A 20,757-nucleotide genomic window follows, 5' to 3' on the forward strand; every position below is an offset into this window, starting at 1 on the left:
AGTACTCTGGGGGTGGGATCGTTCCTGGTGAGTGGGTGGCTGGAACCCAGGGTGTGTATGTGTGTCAGTTGAGACGGAGCCCTGGGATAATTGGAGAAGGGCAATAAAAGACCTCCCCCACCTCATGCGTCAGATGAGACTCTGTACTCTACACCCAGGGGTGTGGCCAGAATCTTCCAGGCCTCTGTATTAGTAGGCCTGTTCAACCTTCACAGAACAAACAGCTTAAATACAGAGCCTCACTGGTTGCTAATGCAACCTCAATTTCAACAGTGCCCTTACTGATCCCCTAGCTGTCTGGCCAAAGATGCCTCTGGGGCGCCAGGCTGACTGCTGACTTGCAGGGGCCTCTGCCTTGGAGGTTGGTCTGGGCACAAAACTCCTAAAATACCTCCCTGCTATCCCCATCTCTGTTTCAATTGGCCACCTTCTTCTTCTTTTTTTTATTTTGGCTGCGCGGCTTGTGGGATCTTAATTCCTCAACCAGGGATCTAACCCGGGCCCGGGCCGGCAATGAGAGTGCCCAAGTCTTAAGCACTGGACCGCCAGGGAATTCCCTCAGACGCTTTCTTGATCTGCTTCCACTTCTCCTCTCACCTGTTGCCTGGCTGTGTCCCTCTGCCCATCCCCCCATGCCGCTCACAAAGGAAGGTGGGTGATGAGTCTGGAGAGGTGCGCAAGGCTGGCTTATGATGGCTCTGAAAGCCACACAGTGGGGTTTGACATCAAAAACATTTGTATCACTTCGTGTACTAAGCACTTCAGTCAGACCCTGTTACCAAGTATATGACCAACACATGGGCTGAACATCATCTTCATGTGCCAGGTGAATAAACACACCAAGGACTAGGGTAGCCCCACGACCTGCGGCCCCGACGCCTCCACTTGCAAACTCACAGCTCTATCTGAAAACAAAGCGCCAAAGTCATTTGAGATGAGTTCATATAGAATATATTTCACTTTTAAAAATAAAACTTTCAGCATAGCTAACATCTATACAAACTACAAAAATAAACGTCTCCATATAAATAATTTATGTGGTGAGAGGTGGGCAGGGATACAGAGAGCCTACCCAGGAGTCAGCAAGCAGTGGGGGACCAGGACTGGTGAAGGGTGCTAGAGGATCCCTCAGGCTTGGTCTGCTGGGGGCAGCAGGGTGGGGTGGGAGGGGGGACAGGGCTGCACTGCAGCCTGAAGTGCTTGCTGGCTTTCACCCCACCCGGGCACGGGCACAGGCACGGAGCACCCGGGTGTGCAAGGCTGCTCACAGCCTAGAGGGTGGTGGTTTTGTGTGGATCCCAGGGAGGTCTGTGATGGCTGGGTCGGGGAGGGGATGGAGGCAGACAGCAGCAGCAGCAGGGCTCCCCAGGAGTCTGCCCTGCGTTCAGTAACACCCCACGGCTTCCCAGTGCCTTCATGTGGCCTGAACGGGGTCTCCATGCTTCAGCTGCTCTTTCATCAGATGGCTGGACATGGTCCCCTAGAACTAAGGTTGCTGGAGCCACTGGCAGCTGGTGTGGCAGCAGGGGACCAAGTAGGCTCTTCAGTGGCTGGGTGGATGTAGGCACCAGGCAGTGGAGGTGGGCGGAGGGCCACGGTCATGGAGGTAGTCACTCTGGCAAAGCTCTGGGGAAGGGTGGGGGCTACCCCCCACCTGAGCCCTCCTCCTTGTGCAGCTGGTGGGCTCAGGACCTCTGGGCTCTCCTTGTACATCTGTACCACCTTGGGGGAGACACCAGCCCCAGTGAGCCCAGGGGCTACTGGGGACGCAGCCCCCTTCAGCACCTCCCTGGTTGGGAAGCTGGGGTCTTTGGCGGCTTCCAGCAGGGTACGAGAGCTGACAAGGGACAGGATGTCGAGGTCTGGGGCAAACCCTGCACCTAAACGGCTAAGGTGGGTCCCATGAAGAAGTCAGGAGGGCTGAGGGGTAGGGACATGATGTCTGGGCGAAGGGGGAGGCTGCCACCTTCAGTTGGTGGTACTTATGGGGAGAGGTCCCTGTGAGTTGAGCCCCGTCTGTTGGCCGCTGAGGGCATTTTGCCCTGGCTCTGTTCCACCCCATCCCCTGGGCTGGGAGCAGGAGGAGGGTGGTCACCTCTGGTGGGGGGCCCAGGATGGACAGCAGCACAGGCAGCAGCACGAGCCCATGGAGGAGGCCTAGGAGTGTGAGTACTGTCAGCACCACGAAGAAGTACCTGGAGGGGGGCGGTGTGTGGGGCCGGTCAGCCTGGGCAGGTCCTGCCGCCAGTGCAGGGCAGCCCTGCCGCCTTGCCCCGAGCCCTCCCCTACCTTACAATGAAGTCAAAGTTGGAACCAGCAAGCATGAGCAGACCCAGCAATGTGGAGATGGCCCCATCGGTCACCGGGGCCAATGTGTGCTCTAGGGCCCGGGCAGCCCGGAGGTTCCGGCTACCCTGGGAGGTCAGGAAGCCCTGGGGGAATAAAGCGGTCCTGGAGCTGCTCCTTGGCCAACCATGGCCAGCTCATCTGTGTCCCCAGGGCTCACCCATGCCTTGGCCCACAGAAGGCCAGGTGAACCGAGTCCCTGGGAGCTGCCCAGGACACAAGCACGAGTCCATATAGGTAACACTGTATAGATGAGTGAGACACAGGGATGTCTAGAATAAGTTGGCAAACTACAGTCTGTCCCATGTTTTTTTGTAAATAAAGTTTTGTTGAAACACAGCCACACCCATTTGTGCACATAGTATCTATGGATGCTTTTGGGCTACCCCGGCAGAGTTGCCACAGAGACGATATGGCCTGCCAAGCCTAAAATATTTACTATCTGGTCCTTTACAGAAAAAGTTTGCCAACCCCTGGTCTAGAAGGATGGACACCAAAGTGATAACTTCTAGGGGTGGCATTTCAGAAGATTTCTAATTCTTTCTTGGTACTTTCCAGCATGCTGACATTTTTTGTCTCCCAAGGAGTATATATTATTCTTATAAGCGGAAAAATGATAAGGCTTTTATGGGGGAAGAAGGGAGCTGTTTGTGGGGTCTGGCCAGGTCTGTGCCGGAGCTGCCAGCTGGTCCACGCCCCCCACCCCACCCGCACTCCTCCCCCGCCAGATACCACGAAGCTGTGAGAGAGGCCTGCCTGCCTCTGTTCTAATATCTCTGTCTTGGTGAGATCTCGCCATCCAGCTACCACCCCATTTCTCTGATCCTCTTCACAGTAAATTCATCCGAAAGAATTGTTGGTTCCCATTTCCTCACCTCCCATTCTGTCCTCCCTCACCCCTTTCTGGTCAGGCCTTTGTCCCTCCTCCCTACTGAAATGGCTGCTTATTTATTTGTTTGTTTACTTGTTTATTGCTTATCTCTACGCTCTAGAATAAGCTCCTTGAAGGGAAAGCCCGTCTGTAGTGCTCTTACCTCCTCAGTTCTTAAATAGTACCTAGCACACAGTAGGTGCTTGATCAATATTTGTTGAATACCAAATCAGCTGGCCCACCCCTCCCCTAGTGCCTGTGCTCACCAGAGCCACATGGACCGTGAACTCGACACCAATGCCTACAGACGCCACAAGGATCACCACGGGGATGGCGCTCAGCTTGATGCCCAGGAAACCCATGATGCCAAAGAGCTCCACGGTCATCACTGCCAGGACCAGTACCTGGGGAGGGCAGGGCTCACCCAGGGCTCCTGGGCAGGGCAGGGGGGGAGCTATGGGTCTCTCCAGCCCCGCCCCTGCAAGGACTCACTATGAGGGAAGCTGCCCAGGGGTTGAGCAGCAGCAGGGCGCAGACGAGGAAAGTGCACACCAGCAGGATGCAGACTGCCAGCAGGAAGCAGCGCCGCAGGCCCAGGTACTGCTCCCAGAAGAGGAAGGGGGAGCCGCTGGGGTAGGCGCGCACCCCGGCCCGGCCTGCCTCGGCACACGCTGCCCGGGCCCCCTCAATGGTCTCCACGAAGTCTGCAGTCTTCTGGAGGCCGCGCAGTAGAAAGGGGAACTGGGCAAACTCCAGGGGCTGGGCCGCGGGGACTGTGGAGGGGAGGGGGTGGAGGGAGAGGGAGGGGTGGCCAGTAAGCACAGGGAGCCGTGGGCAGGGCCTCAGGGGAGGGCCTGTGTGGGCCCAGGCCTAGGCTCTTCGGGCTCCCCTGGGACTCACTGCGAAGGTTCTCCCCGGTGGTGTCGTACTTGTCATGCAGCCACTCGGGAGGTGGGGGGTAGAAGTTGGCCTGTGAGGCTGCCAGACCCAGGGGGTCACTGCTCACCCACATGGTCAGCCCCATGTAGAAGAGCTCAGGTGGAATCAGCCCGTCCTTGTCCACCAGCTTCCTTGTGGTCAGCTGTAGAGGCGGAGAGAGCTGAAGGCTGGGCCCATGAGGCCTGGAGCCCCTGGGTGCTCCCTGACCTTTCCAGTCCTCTCCCAACCTGGCTGAAATCCAGAGGCTCCTGGGCATCCCCAGTCTGGATGAGCAGCTTGTAGGCTAGGGCCCCATCCTCAGAGCCATTGCGGTATGAGTGGTGGGTGATGTGTCCAGAAGCCCAGTCCTGGTCAAACGCAGCCTGGATTCCTGGGAGAAAACAGGGTGGGGTCCGGTTGGCCTGGAGCTCTGGGAGCTCCTGCTGGCCGCAGCCCTCCCTGCCGGTCTCCTTGCCTCTCACCCTGTAGCCAGTTGCGGTAATAGTGCAGCCAGGTGCGGGGTGCCTGCGTGGCCGGTGGGGGCAGCACCGCCTTGAGGGAACTGAAGCGCTGGTGCAGATCAAAGAGGGCGCGTTGGGAGTGGGCGTAGTCAAAGCCACCCTGTGTCACCAGGGCCACCTCGTACAGAGAGAAGTACCTGAGCTGGGCGCTCAGGAAGGCATGCTCCTTGGTGCCCCGAGGCACCACATCTGTCAGGGCCAGCCCATCCTGCACCAAGGTCGATCCATAGAGGCTCAGGCCCAGAAGAGCCCCAAAAAGTACCAGCACCATGGCCTGTGGGAAACGGCAACTAAGCTGGAGGCCCAGGGATACCCTTGGGCCCTCAGATGTTGGGCTAAGCCCTCTTCCCTTCTTGGGGCCCAGAGACACCTAAGAAGCCTCTGCTGTGTCTCACCTCGACCTGCCTGGGCGGAGGCTTACCTTGGTGTGGGACTGGAGCAGCAAGGGTGCAAACTGAGATCGGGCGAAATGGGCAAGATTCCAGCGGGCGCAGGCCAGGGACTTGCAGGCTGCCTTCTGCCTTGTCCCCTCCTCCTGGCCTAGAAGGTCCCGTGTTGACCCTCCTGGGCTGAAGAGCTCAGAGGCCAGTGGGTCAGAAGGTGGGGGCACCAGGTGGGCTTGGGGAGGCAGGATGGTGACCACATGCTGGCTGCTGGCTTCACAGTGCGCAAATGCCTGAACAGTGGCAGTCAGGTGAGCAATGCCCACTGGTACTGTCCTATCCCCCAGCTCCTGGGGCAGAATCTGAATCACCCGAGCAGAGCAGGGGCTGGAAGAGGCAGAGAGAGGGGGTGATGGGTCTGTGCCTGGAAATGCTGCTAAAGGGACAGGACGGGATGGGGCCAAAGAAGGACGGCCTGGTGGGGTAGGGATACCTAGAGAAGCAGCAGAGCACATCAAGGCGCTGGCAGTGGCGCCGGTGCAGGTCCAGGCTGAGGACCGCTGGGAAGACAAGCATCACGGCTGCAAAGTTGCAGCCAACCACTACTGCCGCCTGCGGGATGGACAGGAGGGGCACAAAGCCTGGATGAGGCCTGCCCCGGCTCTATGCCCACCCTGAGCCCGGGCCCCGTTTGTGAGGCCTCACCTGCAAGGAGAAGGCCCGCAGTGCAGGGATGGGAACTAGGGCAGCCATGAAGAAGGCGACCATGTTGTTGATGGATGTGAGTGCAACGCTGGTGCCTGTGCGCTGCAGACACTCACCTGTGCGCTCCTGTCAGGACAAGGCAGCGTGAAGGATGGCAGAGGTGGGTAAAGGAGCCTCATAGCAGCTAATATTTATCGTACTGTTCTAAGTACTCGACTTGAATTACCTCACCGATCCTCACTACAACCCTTATGACACAAGCACTATTATTACCCCTGTTTACAGATGAGGAAACGAGGCACAGAGAGGTTAATTACCAGCCCAAGGTCACTCAAACCAAGAGGCTCTGAGCCCCTACGCAGCACTGCCTCAGATGAGCCCAGGCTGGAGGACGAGGCCTCACCTGGAGAGGGGTGCCAGGTGGAGCCTCTGTGAAGGCATGTGCCAGCAGGAATATGTCATCCACGCCAATGCCCAGTGCCAAGAAGGGCAGCACCTGGAGGGGCACGGGGCGGGCAGCTGGAGGAACCGAGCAGCCTGGGCCGTCGGCCCCCAAGTCTGCCCCACAGTCTTGGTGTACCTGGGTAGTGGCGGCATTGAACGCGATGCCAAGCAGGGCGCAGAGCCCGAGGCCCGAGGCCACCGCCAGGGCCACCAGCAGCACCCCGACGAGGCCCACGGCACCCTGGGACTGAGCACAGTCCCACCGCAGCATTGTCACGCAGGCGTAGGCCAGCTGTGGGGAGAGAGGGCAGTCTTGGATAGGGGCTCCCGGGGTGGGGGCCGGTGGTGGGGGACAAGGTGCCAGGAGGACCCACCATGAGCAGGTAGCCTCCCACCACGCGGGCAGCGCTGACTTCAGAGAAGGCGTGCAGGATGTCATCCAGGGTGGTGGAGGAGAAGGCGTGGATCTGCTGGGACGCGTTCCCAGGCAGGGCCTCCTGCGCCAGCTGGGGAGACAGGGCGGTGTGAGGGGCAGGAGGCGGCAGCGGCCTCAGGGCACCGCGCTCGCCGTCTCCACGCCTCCACGCTGACCTGCACGAAGCGCCGCTGCCAGGCCTGCAGCACCGTGCTGGCCTGCTCCTCGCTCCAGCCGATGTCGTGTGTCTGGTAGTCGCCCCGGAAGTGCTCATAGAGCTGGCGGGGACTCATCAGCAGGAAGGTGCTCTGCAGGGCCTCTGCCCTGGTTGGGGTACAGGAGAAGTAGGAGTCAGAGCTGGTCTGAACACCCAGGAGGGGGTGTGCAAGGGGCTTTTGCCAGAGTTGCCTGGCATCAGGGTGTGGCTCCCCATACCTGGGGTGCCCTTACCAACTCCCAGGGGAGGCCCTACCTCAGCAGCTGTCCTCGGGGGTCTCTGGCCAGGCCTCCCAGCAGCAGTTCCTCCTGCCAGTGCATGAACTTGTGGGAGAAGCCATGGCAGCCCCCGCTCAACTCCTGAGCCACATTGGGAGCCTGGAGGGGGACAGCGGAGGGGCTCATTACTCAAGGCCCTGGTTTTGGATAACTGGGTGTCTCTGGGCTGGAACCTGCAGGAACCATGCTTGCCACGGAGCTCTGTGGGCCTGGAGTGTAGATAACTATTATGCTGAGCCTCTTGCCTACTCTGTAAGGGAGCAGCTAGTGTCCTGCAGAGAGGAGGGCACAAGAGGGAGCCGAGGCCTAGAGACAGGCTGCGGGGAGGAGCGGGCATAACTTTGGTGGTTTTGGAAAAAGGTCCACGTTCACAGGGCCACACAGACACTCAGGAAATTAGGTGTGATACTCGTGCTTAGCTAATGTGTCCTGTTTCCCTGTACACGTGTATTTTGATGAAGTCCAGCCTTTCTGGGCCTAGAAAAGGACAAAGGGATTCATAGGCCACTTGAGGGTCCCTTAGCAGAGCTGAAAAGGAATGGAACCCTCTAGGTGTCTAGCACAGTGGGGGCAGGGTAACAACGTCCAGGAAATGGGGGGCAGAGCACAGAGCAGTCTGCTCTCTCCTAGAACAGGGGAACATATGAGGGGAAAGGGAAGGAAAATAACCTTTCCCTGGCAGACCTGGCTGGAACCCACCTGCCTGCTGTGATGGTTAGGGGCACTAGATGGGCAGTGGAGGTCGTCAGGGTGCAGACAGGGCCGCCCCACGTAGGCCTGGCCCACCTGTGCCTTGTCTAGCAGCTCCCGGAAGCCCTCAAGGGAGGCAAAGGGGCCCAGCTCCTCCAGCAGCTCCTCTGGATCCAGGTTGGTCCACTGGATGTCGGGGCGGCCCCTGCAGGGGAGAGCCCATAGTTGGTGAGGATCAAGGATCAATGCCCACCCTCCAAACCACTGCTATGGGACCCATGTAGTAGCCCACCCTCCTCCTAGCTGCTCATCTGTCCCTCTGTGTGGAGGGTGGTCAAGGCTCAGCCCAGCAGGCTGCTGCAGTGAGCTGTGGACAGATACCTGGGCTGAGATGGACCTCAAGACAGATGGTACTTAACACAATGAAAAGGCCCAGAAAAGCCCTATTGCATTCCTTCCCAAACCGTCTACCCTTGGTTCTAATACATAACCACACAGGCACCTGCTTAGAACAGGTTTTCTTTCTGGCCTGGGTCACAGCTGACCTGACACCTAGCTAACTCTCCCTGGCAAAGTCTTTCTGGGGATTTTTTCCTTCCTTTGTTCAGATCTTACAGATCTTCGTGTTTTGTCTAAATAAGACAGGTCTGCCTCTCCTTCGGAGGTGAGGCGAAGGGGTATGTGGAGAGAGCCCTGAGGCTGCCGGTGCTCTGACCCTGGCCTGGGAGGTAATTAGGCCCTGGGTGAGCTTTTGATCATCATCTTTACTCCCACCCTTCTTTCTGCTGGGGAGGTCCTGGCAGTGGATGAAGCAGGGCCCTGGGAGCAGCTGTGGCAGCACTCACGGCAAGTAGGCAGAGCCCCCTTGGAGTTTGGCTCCTTCCCAGAAGCAGTCGAGGGGGGTGAGGATCACGCAGGGAAACAGCTTCTCAATCATCTGCCAGGGACATCCCAGGCCACATCAGTCCTGTCCCTGGGCTCTTTTCTCCATGACCTTTGTAGGATGCCCTCTGCAATGCCCCCACCTCCCGACACCCCCCCCCCCCCACCCCCGCCGTCTCTCCAAGCCCTCCCTTACTGCAGAAAAGGCTCCACCTCTACCTAGTCTCAGAGAACAGCTCAGGATACTCACCCGCTCAATCATTCCATTTTCAATTAGGGGAACTCCTGACTTGTAGCAGATTTTGTTCAAATCCCAGGACCTGCAATAACCAGGGGCACAGGACATCAGCAGAAGAGGGGGATTCCCACTCCAGCCCTGCTGCAGCACCTCTCACCCCCAGCTGCTCAGGGGCTCAGCCAGACTCACTTTCCATAGAGTGATACTTGCACTTTACTGGCGGTGAGGGCTGCCTGGAGGTGGAGGCCAAGTGCCTCAGGCGTGAGGACATTCTCCCCCTCCTGGCGCGGGGTCTGTATCAACATCTGGGAGGTGTATGCAGCCTCCTCCCCCAGCTTCTCCTTGGTGTATTGCAGCTCTTGGCTCACCCGGCTGCCCGCTGCCAGAGCAGAGAGAGAAAGCTGGGGGGAAAGAGCCTCAGTGGATCAGAGCTCCGGGGGAAGTGGGACCCTAACCCACAGAGGCCTCCCAGGACAAGTGGGAGAAGCTTCTCCCTGATGGCCATGCTGACTCCCCAGGCTCCTGGCCCTCTGCTTGGAATCTGGAGTGGAGAGGTCCAGCTGTGTGGCTCTGTGGAATTCTTGTGGGACCTAAGGTTTAAGCATGAACCCGGCTGGCTGGGTTTGGAGCAAATAACTTTAAAATGAGAGATCAACATGAGCTGGGCCAGGGTGGGGTTCTGGGGGTGTCCTGGTAAGGGAGCCCTCACTCAGTCCCTCTCTACTCTGGTGGGGAGGACAAGGAGGGACAGAGGGGCCAATAGGGAGGCTGCCATTGGAGGGTCTCCTAAAAGAACAGGTCTAGCGCTGGGGCTGGTTCCTAGTTCAGGTTGTCCCAGGCAGTGGTTTATATCCATATGCTTTTTTGCAAACTGCTCTGCAGAGGGGTGGGGGGTGCCTGGCAATAATGGCTCTGTGGTGGCACAGGTGCGGGGGAGGGTCAGACGGTCTTTCAGTGTGATGCTGCCAACATACTGCTTCCACTCATGGATCCTGGCAGAGGTGACATCAAAGTGGGCCTGGGGAAAAAGATCCCTTTCACCAGTCTCTCTGTCCAGACAACGGGGAGTCCCGGCGCCAGGCCTGCCTTCATCTCCTTGATCAAGTCCTGCACTGCACTGGCCACGGAGGCCAGGTCTGTACCTGGGATCTGGGGAGGCGGGGATGCTGTGAGGGATGCTATGACCTGACTGTGGTTTGGGGGAGGCGAGGGCCAGGGCCAAACCACCCCGGAGGCTTTGTGGACTTGGCCTGGTCTTAGACCCATAATCCTGCTTCAACCCATCTGGGGCCTCTTCCTGTAGGTCACTGCCACCCTTGGGGCCCAACGGACTGCTTCTCTGAGGCTCCAGCCCCACCTGGGATTATCATGCTCCCCAATCTCTTTTTCAAACCCACACAATCCCCTCACTCATGCGAGCCCCAAACCCTTGGAAACTCCCCATCACAGATTCACCCATATGCTCACACCTCCCATCCCCACAACAGTCTCACACAGCCATCATCCTGCCTTCTCGGCTGGCAATTCCACCTGCTCTTTTTCTTCCTTTCCTGACTCCCCACTCCTCTGCAGTAGGCTCGTACTGCAGTGTTTATTTCACCAGGCTTGGGCCAGAGGTGCCACAGGAGGGACAGGAGGGGAGGGCAGAGATAAGCTCCTCATAGTAAGTGAGTTTGCTGAGGGGAAGGAGGCATGGGAGAAAGAAGGAACCCGGACAGAGCTAATAAGAAAGCAAGAGAAAGAGACAAGCACAATTTAAAATACAGCATCAAGGGAGTTCCCTGGAGGTCCAGTGGTTGGGACTCTGCACTCTCACTGCTGAGGGCACAGGTTCGATCCCTAGTCAGGGATCTAAGATCCCTGCAAACCGCGTGGCGTGGCCAAAAAATTAAAAAAAAAAAAATACGGCATCAAAGAGAATAAGGAATCCTCAGAGAAAATGAGGAAGAGAAAAAGATAAGTCTTCGCTGACGATGACGATGACAGATATGAGGACAGATGCACTAGGATGTATTGTGAGGCAAGAAGAGACGGGGCGGGGTGCCACAAAGGCTCTGGACAGACCTGGCTTTGGGTCTTGGCTCTGATGCTTGGTCTGTGCTTGAGTAAATTACTTAGTCTCTCTGACCCTCAATGTTCTCATCTGTGAAACAGAGAAATGCCTACCTTGGTAGAATTAGAATCAATGCGAGCAAAGTACTTAGGAAGTTGTACAGAACACAGTAGGTACAGATATGGAGTTATTATTCAATAGCTGCTGGGAGAGAAATGATATGATGGAAAAATGAGAAAGAACTGGAGAAAAAAAGAGACTGCAACTGAGTGGGGAAGAAGCAGGGGGAACAGGGTAAGGAGACATCAAAATCATCACATTTGTTAAAAACTTTACAAAAGGGGCACATATATACAATGGAATATTACTCAGCCATAAAAAGAAATGAAATTGAGTTATTTGTAGTGAGGTGGATGGACCTAGAGACTGTCATACAGACTGAAGTAAGTCAGAAAGAGAAAAACAAATACTGTATGCTAACATATATATGGAATCTAAAAAAAAAAAAAAAAAGGTTCTGAGGAGCCTAGGGGCAGGACATAACGATGCAGGAATAAAGACGCAGATGTAGAGAATGGACTTGAGGACGTGGGGAGGGGGAAGGGTAAGCTGGGACGAAGTGAGAGAGTGGCATGGACATATATACACTACCAAATGTAAAATAGATAGCTAGTGGGAAGCAGCCGCATAGCACAGGGAGATGTGACCACGTAAAGGGGTGGGATAGGGAGGGTGGGAGGGAGACGCAAGAGGGAGGAGATATGGGGATATATGTATATGTATAGCTGATTCACTTTGTTATAAAGCAGAAACTAACACACCATTGTAAAGCAATTATACTCCAATAAAGATGTTAAAATAAATAAATAAATAAAAGCCACCGAACTGCGGAAAAAAAAAAAAAACTTTACAAAAGGGAGGATATAACTGGTTAGCCAGCATGGAAAAAGAATCTACTTTATAGGTAATCCAATAAATGCAAATTAAAATAGCAATGAATTATCATCTTTCAAATTAGCAAAAATTTAAGAATTGGTAGTACTCATTGCTGGCTTACAGGAATGCATTCTAACTTACCTACCGCAGGAGTGTAATTTGGTACAATATTTGGGGGAAAGCAATACTGCAGTATGTTTTAGGATCCTCAGAAATGTTCATAATCTTTGGTCCAGAAATTGCACATGTAAGGACCTGTAAGCTATTGTAGGGACTCAAGCTGTCTCTGTGTGGAATGGGAGCCATATTATGTTTTAAGCAGAGAAGTGAGATGACCAGGCTTTTTCATCACCTGATATATTCTGGAGCTGAGCTGTGAATGATGAATAGGAGTTGGCCAGGGAAAGAAGTCAGGGAAAGGGGTTCTGGACCAAGTGTGTGCAGGTAACTGTAAGAGGCTCCGTGTTGCTGGGCTGCTAAGAGTGAGGCAGAGACAAAGCTGGATAAGCAACCTAGAGTATGCTAAGGAGCTTGAACTTGGTTTTGGAGACTCCCCGGAACCCAGTAGAGAGTGGTGGAAGGGCTCTAAGCAGGGATTGACTTGGCCAGATTTAGAAGCACCACAGGAGGGCAGTGCGGAGGCAGATTTGAAGGTGAGGGGGAAAGATCAGTCACTTAATAGAACTTGATTTCCTGGGCCATCCTCTGAAAGGCCTAGTATTCAGGGCAGCTGGGCCCTTCCCCAGCCTTAGGAGGTGAAATTTGATTAGTCTAATAAGTCAATCACAGTAATTCCACCGTCTTTGCCAAGTGAAGGATTTAGGCATAGGATGCTACACAGTTCTTGCCAAAGTGTAACCAAATGGGAAGTCGGTGGGGGTGGATGGTGGGGAGGGGTAGGTGGTGTATTTTTCCTCACTTTCAAAAAGGGATGCAAGACAGGGATGACTTCTCTTTTCTACCACTGCAGCAGCCAGCTTGGGAGAAGGAGGTGATAAGCCTGAGGACAAAAGCCCAACATGCAGAAGGCAGAGGAGAAAGAAAGAAACTGGGTCCTTGATAATGTCCTTAGATTGCTGAATTATCCATCCTGGAACTTCTCTACTGTCTACTGCTAGACTCCTTGTTGGGGGGGATAATAAATCAGTCTTCTTCTTCCTTCCTCCCTCTTTCCCTTTCTCTCTCTTTCATGTGGCTAAAAGCATGCTAAATGATACAATCAGGAGTGTACTGCCAGGCCTCAACTAGAGCAACAGCTGCAAGGGTGGAAAGGAGGGATCTGAGAGAAGCTGAGAAGGAAGAATTTTAATTGTTTAGTGACCAATCAGGTGAGCAAGAAGAACTGAGGCTGACTATCAAGGTTTCAGACTTGGGTGTCTGAGTGAATAGTGGTTCCACCAATTGATATGTGGCTGTCCCCTGCCTTCCAGACAGAAGGGCTGTATGCTCCTTATCTTCAGGGACAGCTCCAGTTTCAAACCATCTCTATCACTGTTCCTGTAAGTACTAGTTGGGCTACATGCTGTGATTTTCCTTTTCTTTTCTTTCCTTCCTTCCTTTCTTTCTTCTTCTTCTTCTTTTTTTTGCCCGCACCACCTGGCTTGTGGGATCTTAGCTCGCCGACCAGGGATCAAACCCGGGCCCTCGGCAGTGAGAACGCGGAGTCCTAACCACTGGACCACCAGGGGATTCCCTGTGATTTTTATTTTAGAGAAATTATCTGAGTCCTTCAGCTTTAATATTGATCAGGAAGGAGAAGTCACATTCCAAATCTCACCACGGCAAAGCTGGAGAGTCCAGAACTCTGATAGCTAATGTCTAGCTTCTTTCTTTGCTTTCTGTATTAACAAAACAGGAAAGGAATGGAAAATACCCTTCAGTCCTCACTGCCTAGGGCATTGCTGGAAGAAGCCTCAACAACAGATGTACAGAGAAAAGATCAGGTCAAGATCACTGCTTTTACCTCACCCATAGCCCCAGCTAATACAGGGCAGAGTGATATTCTTTTTTTTTCAAAGTAATTTCTTTCTTTTTTTTTTTAAATAAATTTATTTTTATTTATTTTTGGCTGCATTGGTCTTTGTTGCTGTGCGCAGGCTTTCTCTAGTTGCGCTGGCGGGGGCTACTCTTCCTTGTGGTGCGCAGGCTTCTCATAGCAGTGGCTTCTCTTGTTGCAGAGCATGGGCTCTAGGTGCGTGGGCTTCAGTAGTTGTGGCACGTGGGCTCAGTAGTTGTGGCTCGCGGGCTCTAGAGAGCAGGCTCGGTAGTTGTGGTGCACGGGCTTTGTTGCTCCGCAGCATGTGGGATCCTCCCAGACCAGGGCTCGAACCCGTGTCTCCTGCGTTGGCAGGCGGATTCTTAACCACTGCGTCACCAGGGAAGCCCCAGAGTGATATTCTGACATAAAGAGAAAAGACCTAGGAATTGATTACCACCCTCTTATAACACCCTCGCACAAGCAGCAGCAAAAATCCAGTGGGATCTAGCCTATCCTGTGCTGGAGTATAGGAGAAAGGATGAGGAAACATGGAGGTTCAAGCAGTGTTTAGATTGGGAAGATCTGGGGAATGGAGAAAGAAGAAGAGGTGGGAGACAGCCTCTACTGTGGCAGGAAATCCAAGAGTCATTTGGGACCACCCAGGCAGCAGTAGTGTGGGTGGGGCTATGTGCATGTGCGTGTGCGTGTGCGTGTGTGTGTGTGTGTGCGCACGCGCGCACGTTTGTCTTGGGGCTGGGGGCAGGCAGGCACAGAGAAACATCTGCTCTGGACCCCAGGGCTGGCCTAGAGTGTGTATATATGTGAGGGTCTGCAGAGGGCTGGGGGGTTGGGTGGGGATGGGGTGTGGGAGCCCAATAGGCAGGCAGGCTCCAAGAAACATCTGCTCTGGATCCTAGGGCTTGCCAGCATTTAAAATAACTCAAGGGTGTGAGAGTCTAACCTGGGCCCTGCCTTTGGGTGTGCGCCAGGGCTGGGGGAGGTTTGGGCCAGCCCACAAATGTAAATTTCCCAGGAAAAAATAGAGGGGAGTTGGACTCTGTTAAAGGGTTGCCATACTAGGCTCCAGGAAAAGAGAGTTATGTCAAAACTATTAATAAGAAATTATTTTACTCTAATGCTTCCATTAGGAAGTGAAGATCTGGTTCCATTTGACTCTGCTGTTGCCTTGAAGTACAGATTCTGTGCCACTTTTCCACTAAATGGTTGCAGGGGACCTCGCTGTATGGGACCTCTCCCTGGAGGCCTGCCAGATGATTTAGTGTTTCCCCAGCCTTCTAGTTCTAACTTTTCTGATTCTCCTAGTTAGATGCGATCGCTCCCTGCTTTCTTTTATACAACATAATCATTTTCTGCTTTGTATTATATTGTATATTATATCCCAGCATATATTTTACTTTCCTTGCTACTGAAAGATGGGTCTTGCTTTAGTTGCCTTTACAAGCACTGCAGTGCAGTCAAATATGAAAGATTGCCAGTAAATGCTAAATAAACACACACGCACTCACAGATAACTGTTCCATATACCCATTCACAGGGTTCCACCATCTGCAGATGTCCATTTATGGATGTGAGAGGGAGCAGGGCTCCCAGATGCTCAGGCTCTGGCAGGCAGGTGCCCCCTCCAGACCCAGCGCAAAGCCCACTAGAACTCAGTAGCCAGCTCCTCACCCTATTCTCACCATACCCAAGCAACTATGGCCAGTGTCCACAACTCACCTTCCACCCAGAGCTGTTCTAGGTCTGTCTCAATGATGGCCACGCGGAGACCCAGTGCTAGGGCCCCAAAGGCCAAAAGTCCCAGGAAGAGCACTTTGCCACAGTGTCTCTGGATCCCGCAGCCCAGAGAGAAGAGCAGGCCCTGGAAGTAAGCACGAAGCCAGAGTGGAGCCTGAAGGCTCCCAGCTAGGATCTGGGATGGAAAGAGAAGGGTCAGCCAGGCATTACTGCAACAACGCATGAAACCTTTACCTCTTCTCCTTATTATACCCTCTACCAAGCTCTAGCTTCTTGGTTTCTGGATACAAGACAGAGGACCTAAACAGACACAGGCCCAAACTTGGAAAAAATTTGACTCCATTCCCTGCCTCCCACCCAATATACACCTGAGGAAGGCACAGATTCCTTTTCTGAGATAGGATACATATACACACACCTGTTCTCAGGTGGACAGAGGTGGACACAGACACACCTACTCTCACCGGACAGAGCAGGAGGAGACACGGACAGACAGACACACAACACAGCTTTCCCGGGCGAGGGCCAATAACACATGGCATTTAAGAGACATCACACCTTGCCGAGTGACAGACCTGGGGTCTCTAGACCCGGCACCTTCTTCCGGCTTCCCCTCCACTCACCTGGGGTGCTGCAGATCGAGCTGGGGGTGTGTAGCCCGGGGGCAGCTCCCCGAGGGGTGGCGGCCGAGCCATGCTGGCGGGGATGGGGGGCATGGGCGCCCCCAACCCGCGTTATCTGGGAGCCCCCATAGGCTGGCCTGGTCCCGCGTACCGCGAGGTCCCGCGTCGGAATTCAGTGGGGCCGCTTAGCCGCGGGTACGGGTGTACAGTGGCGTCCGTGAGCTGTAGGAGTGCAGGGCGGTGCGGGCCCGGGGCGCCGAGCCGGAGTCGGTCCCGCGTGCAGGAACAGCTACGCGACGCCCGGCGCGGCTCGAGGTGGCGACCGCAGTGCCGAGGAGGCGTCTGTAGTCCAAGAAAAAGGGAAGGGCCGGGGCTACGCCCTCCCTTTGGCTTAGTCGCCGGCAAATTACCCGGAGCTGCGCGGCCGGATCCGTTGCTAGGCAACGGCGCCGCGGGGGGCGGGGCAGGAGACCACCCAGGCAGGGCCACCCCTCTCCTCGCTTCCCCGCCCGCCCCCCCCCCCCCCCCGCCTGCCTGCCCTCGGGGAGGAGGAGGGAGGGAGGGAGAACCCGGAGAGGCGATGCGTTGGCCAAATGTAAGTCAGGAGAGACCAATGCTGAGAAAAGGTATCTGCTGGCCGACCCAGCCAAGACCCAAAGACTGCTTTTCACAACTCTCTGCCTCCATTCTCTCCCCCTTCAGTCCACTCTCTCCACTGAGGCCAGTCATCTCTCTAAAATGCGAATCTGATGACAGCTGCAAAACACAAAGCCCACTTGGAGCACAGGGCCCTGCAGGATCTAAACAGTCTTCCCTCCCATAGTTCCTTCACACCCACCCAATGTTCCTTCCAGCCCTGCAGAGCCACATATAGTTTCCTAAACCCACCATGTTATTCCATGTATTTCTGCCTTTGTACATGTGGCCCTCTCGTTTTGGCAGACCACCTTCAAAACGGAGCATGAGGGAATTCCCTGGCGGTCCAGTGGTTAGGACTCCGCGCTTTCACTGCCGAGGACCCGGGGTTCAATCCCTGGTCGGGGAACTAAGATACTGTAAGCCTCGCAGCACTGCCTGGAAAAAAAAAAAAAGACCCAAAACTGAACATGAACCAACCATCTGCTTTTGAAGTCTTCCCTGAGTCACACCACCCCTCCTAACGGATAGTTGCTTCTTTCTTTGTGCGCCTTATAACACTCAATTTATATATTTATTATTGCACATGATACAATTTATGTACTTGAAAGTCTGCTTCCCTCACTAGAGAGTAAGTAGGTGCTCAATGATTGTTGAGTGAGTCATTTGAGAGTTGCACAAACCAGTCTTGGAAGTGACTTGGAAACAGAGCCTAGTCCCTTTATTAAACTTTCATCAATTGTCTGGCCTCTTGAGTGTGTTTCTGCAGGTTCCTGACTGATTAACGCTGAGTGGCAGAGGAGGGTAAAATCAATATACTAGCATGTGAAGTTTGGGAAAGAGAAAAAGAATCTCCAGTAAACTCATTACTCTAACACAACTACTATTATCTCTGGCCAATTTCTTGGTCAATTCTTCCAGACTTGTTTATGATTACATCACAAACATTTCATGTTACTACATAGTCTTTGTATCAATCATTTGGAGAATGTCCTTAGGACAGATTCCCAGAAGTGGGGGTGTTTGGTCAAAAAGTATGAACATTTTTATGGCTCTTGCTACACATTGCCAAACTGCTTTTTGAAAAGTTGTGTCAATTAACATCATCTCCCTGGAGATCTCTCCTCAGTTCTGGTGAAAGGGGAACTTTAGGCCAAGGGGGTGAACACCTAGCAGGTTTGCCACTTCCATTGGTCCATTCATCCAGCAAAATGCCTTGGAGGAACTAATACATATGTGATGCTGTTGGCCAAGTAGTGACTACACAGTAAGAGCAGCGTATGTGCACAGCACTTTGTTCCTCCCTGTCATAGAGAAGAGGGTCCTGTTGTGTAAAAAGAAAGTGTACCCTCAGCAATTATCCGGAAATAGAAATAGCCTCTAAACTAGGTTGTGTGGGCCCCTAGATTGCTCTTGCGGCTATAGCAAAAGATGAGTATGGCTGGGTGTCATCAGGACTGGAAGTAGAGAGGCTTTGCTGTAACTAGTTCTTGAGGCCTCCTTCCTTCTCGCTATATTTGCATACATAAGGTCCATGGAGAAATAGATTGCTAATCACCTGGGCCTTGCGACTCTGTTTCCACAGCAGGCCCACCATTGCTAACAACGGTAAAGTCCAGCACTTCTATGGATGCTTTCAGGGCAGGGCCTGCCTGCTGAGAAAACTTCTTGCCTTGTAAAGTCCAAACACCAGGGTGGGAGAAACTGGTCTGCAGTTCCAACAATTCTAACCCAGGGCCTAGCGCCCTCTGACTGCTCTGAGCTCCAAAGTGACCTTTCTTCTCCCCAACAAAGTTGAGTTCCTAAGTACAGCTCAGCTCAGCCACGGTGAGCTAAAGCCACAGACCCCAGGGAACAGGGAGGGAAGAAGCTCCTCTTTTCTCTCTATAAACAGCCTGCTTCAACTATGGAATAGCCTGGTTCACAGTCACTTCCACTGGACCTTGGTATGTGTCTTGGGCCCAAACCAGAGAAATTCTCCAAGGAATAACAAAAAGAGAAAAGCAATCATTCATTATCACCAAGGAGTAAATCTAACTACTGATTGAGACAAATATTCCTTAAGGTCTCTTATGGAGCCAACCCTTTGCTAAGCTCTGGGGTTGCAGAGTACCTGATTTTTAGAAGTTCATAGCCTAAGAGGGAGCACAGAGACCACATGGGAAACCACTGCGAGCTGGAACACTCAGGGAGGTTTCCAGAAGTGAGAAGATCTGGATGGGAGAGGTGGGAGGGTGACAGAATCTAAAAGGAGAAGACATGGTTCAAGGTCTGGATCTTTCATTTACTGGCTATGAGATCTTGGGCAAGTCACATAATCTCTGACATTGCCCTAAGGATTAAATGAGATAATATATATAGCTGAGGATGAGGAACAGTGCCAGGAAAAGTGAAGCGAAGCACCACACACACACACACACACACACACACACACTCTCTCTCTGTTGGGGAAAGTCATCAGCCTGGCTTCAGGGTAGGGTCCATGAGGGAGGAGCCAGGGCAGGCCCTTCTTTCCCTGGTATTCCCCAAGCTACTCACTCACCATGCTTTGGGCTGGCTTCTGTTACCTGGGCCAGGCAAAGTCAATGACCCTGAGATGTGGAGGAGGGAAGCAGATGCCCTAGCAGCCCCCCACTACCACTCATTATGTTTAGGGGCCAAGCCTGGGAATGTATGCCCCTTCCCTCTAGGCAGATTTATTCCAGTAGCACCTGTCAAGTCTCTAGTGCTAGAGGCTGCAACCAGAGATCAGAGAATGGCCTTTTACCTTGATGGTGAGGCAAGGAGAGAGGATAAGAATCAAGGCAGAATTTCCCCATTTATCCATGGCAGAAAAGCCCCTGATGCAAGCCTTCTGGGTGGTGGCAGATGGCTCAGGCTGAAGACAGGTCATCCTGACCTCTAGTAGAATGTGTTCTCCTGCTCAGCCTCCTTATCTCCCTGTCAGCTCCATCAGAGCTGAGCTTTCTAGACCTTCTGTCTGGGTGGTCCTTCCCACACCCCTCTCCCCCTTCCTCAGACACATTTAACTATTTAAAAAGCAGCATACCAAGACCTGGCTTATGTACCTTCTTAGGGGTAGGGATGCCTGTGGATTAAAAAAAGTCTACTCTTTGCAATTCTCTGGAAATAGGAACAGCTTCTAAACTAGGCTGTGCAGACCCCTAGATCACTCTTGGGATCCAGCTAGAGTTTTCCCTGACGCTTTCCACTGCAGATGGGAGTGGGCTGGCAAAAGTAATGTGGTGAAGAACTGGGAAGTTCAGCCTCTCACCTTGGAAAAAGCTTGGAGGGCAGTCTTGGCGGTCAATCCCCTTACAGGCTCAGGGAGCTCTTGCTGGCAGGTAGGGGAGATGGGTTACTGGGGGAGGGGTTCTTGCACCAGTAGCCATCAAATTGTCTGATCTAGCAAGCTCCCAGAACCCTGTTCCTCAACACCTCCCCAGAGTCCTCCTTGATTTGGCATTAAAGGCCCCCTTCCCCCTCTCCTCCACTCCCCTCATGCAGCATCACTGGGAGAGAAAGGCAGGGCAGATTCTGTCAATTCTTTTGCCTGCCTGGCTCTCTGGCTTCTGTCCCATGGAGAGGTAGCTGGCCAGTGGACATTCAGTTGCTCACTACATTTCAAACCTCTGTAGATGCTGCCAAAAGGAAACAAAAGCTGTCCCTGCCTTCTGGCAGACAAATAGAGCAAAGAGAAGAGAAATCAAAGCACCTTGGGCACTCAGCCAATTCTGGAGTTGTTGGAGACAATAGCAGCAGTGTCCTGAGCTGGGGGCTACTCCCAGCTGGGACTCAAACTCAGCAAGGTCTTCCCCTGGGGGACTTTTACCTTGTCTTCTTTTTCTTTCTTTCTTTTTTAAACTCT

At 53.6% G+C, this 20,757-nt stretch overlaps 1 protein-coding gene across 3 annotated transcripts; it reads right to left on the reverse strand.

Moving 5' to 3' along the window:
• Positions 1 to 980: 980 nt before the first annotated feature.
• PTCH2 (patched 2) lies at positions 981 to 19,176 on the reverse strand. 3 transcript variants are annotated; one of them, XM_007164565.2, is made up of 23 exons: positions 17,142 to 19,176; positions 16,254 to 17,009; positions 15,613 to 15,805; positions 9,098 to 9,287; positions 8,921 to 8,990; positions 8,634 to 8,725; positions 7,885 to 7,993; positions 7,076 to 7,197; positions 6,780 to 6,927; positions 6,563 to 6,694; positions 6,325 to 6,480; positions 6,148 to 6,240; positions 5,745 to 5,870; positions 5,533 to 5,651; positions 5,078 to 5,426; positions 4,618 to 4,930; positions 4,384 to 4,526; positions 4,118 to 4,298; positions 3,710 to 3,990; positions 3,484 to 3,621; positions 2,290 to 2,432; positions 2,096 to 2,195; positions 981 to 1,722 (listed from the first exon to the last, which is right to left on the reverse strand). In XM_007164565.2, exons 2-23 carry the CDS (start codon positions 16,344 to 16,346, stop codon positions 1,459 to 1,461), a joined length of 3,555 nt encoding a protein of 1,184 aa, XP_007164627.2. In that variant the 5' UTR covers positions 16,347 to 17,009; positions 17,142 to 19,176; the 3' UTR covers positions 981 to 1,458. The 3 variants fall into 3 exon arrangements, with proteins under 3 accessions (XP_007164627.2, XP_007164626.2, XP_007164628.2); XM_007164564.2 differs by lacking the exon at positions 17,142 to 19,176 and having other exon boundaries at positions 7,798 to 7,993; positions 16,254 to 17,038; XM_007164566.2 differs by lacking the exons at positions 981 to 1,722; positions 2,096 to 2,195; positions 3,710 to 3,990 and having other exon boundaries at positions 2,298 to 2,432; positions 7,798 to 7,993.
• Positions 19,177 to 20,757: the final 1,581 nt, after the last annotated feature.

Source organism: Balaenoptera acutorostrata, chromosome 1 (genome assembly GCF_949987535.1).
Source record: "Balaenoptera acutorostrata chromosome 1, mBalAcu1.1, whole genome shotgun sequence".
NCBI classification, from domain to species: Eukaryota; Metazoa; Chordata; class Mammalia; order Artiodactyla; family Balaenopteridae; genus Balaenoptera; species Balaenoptera acutorostrata.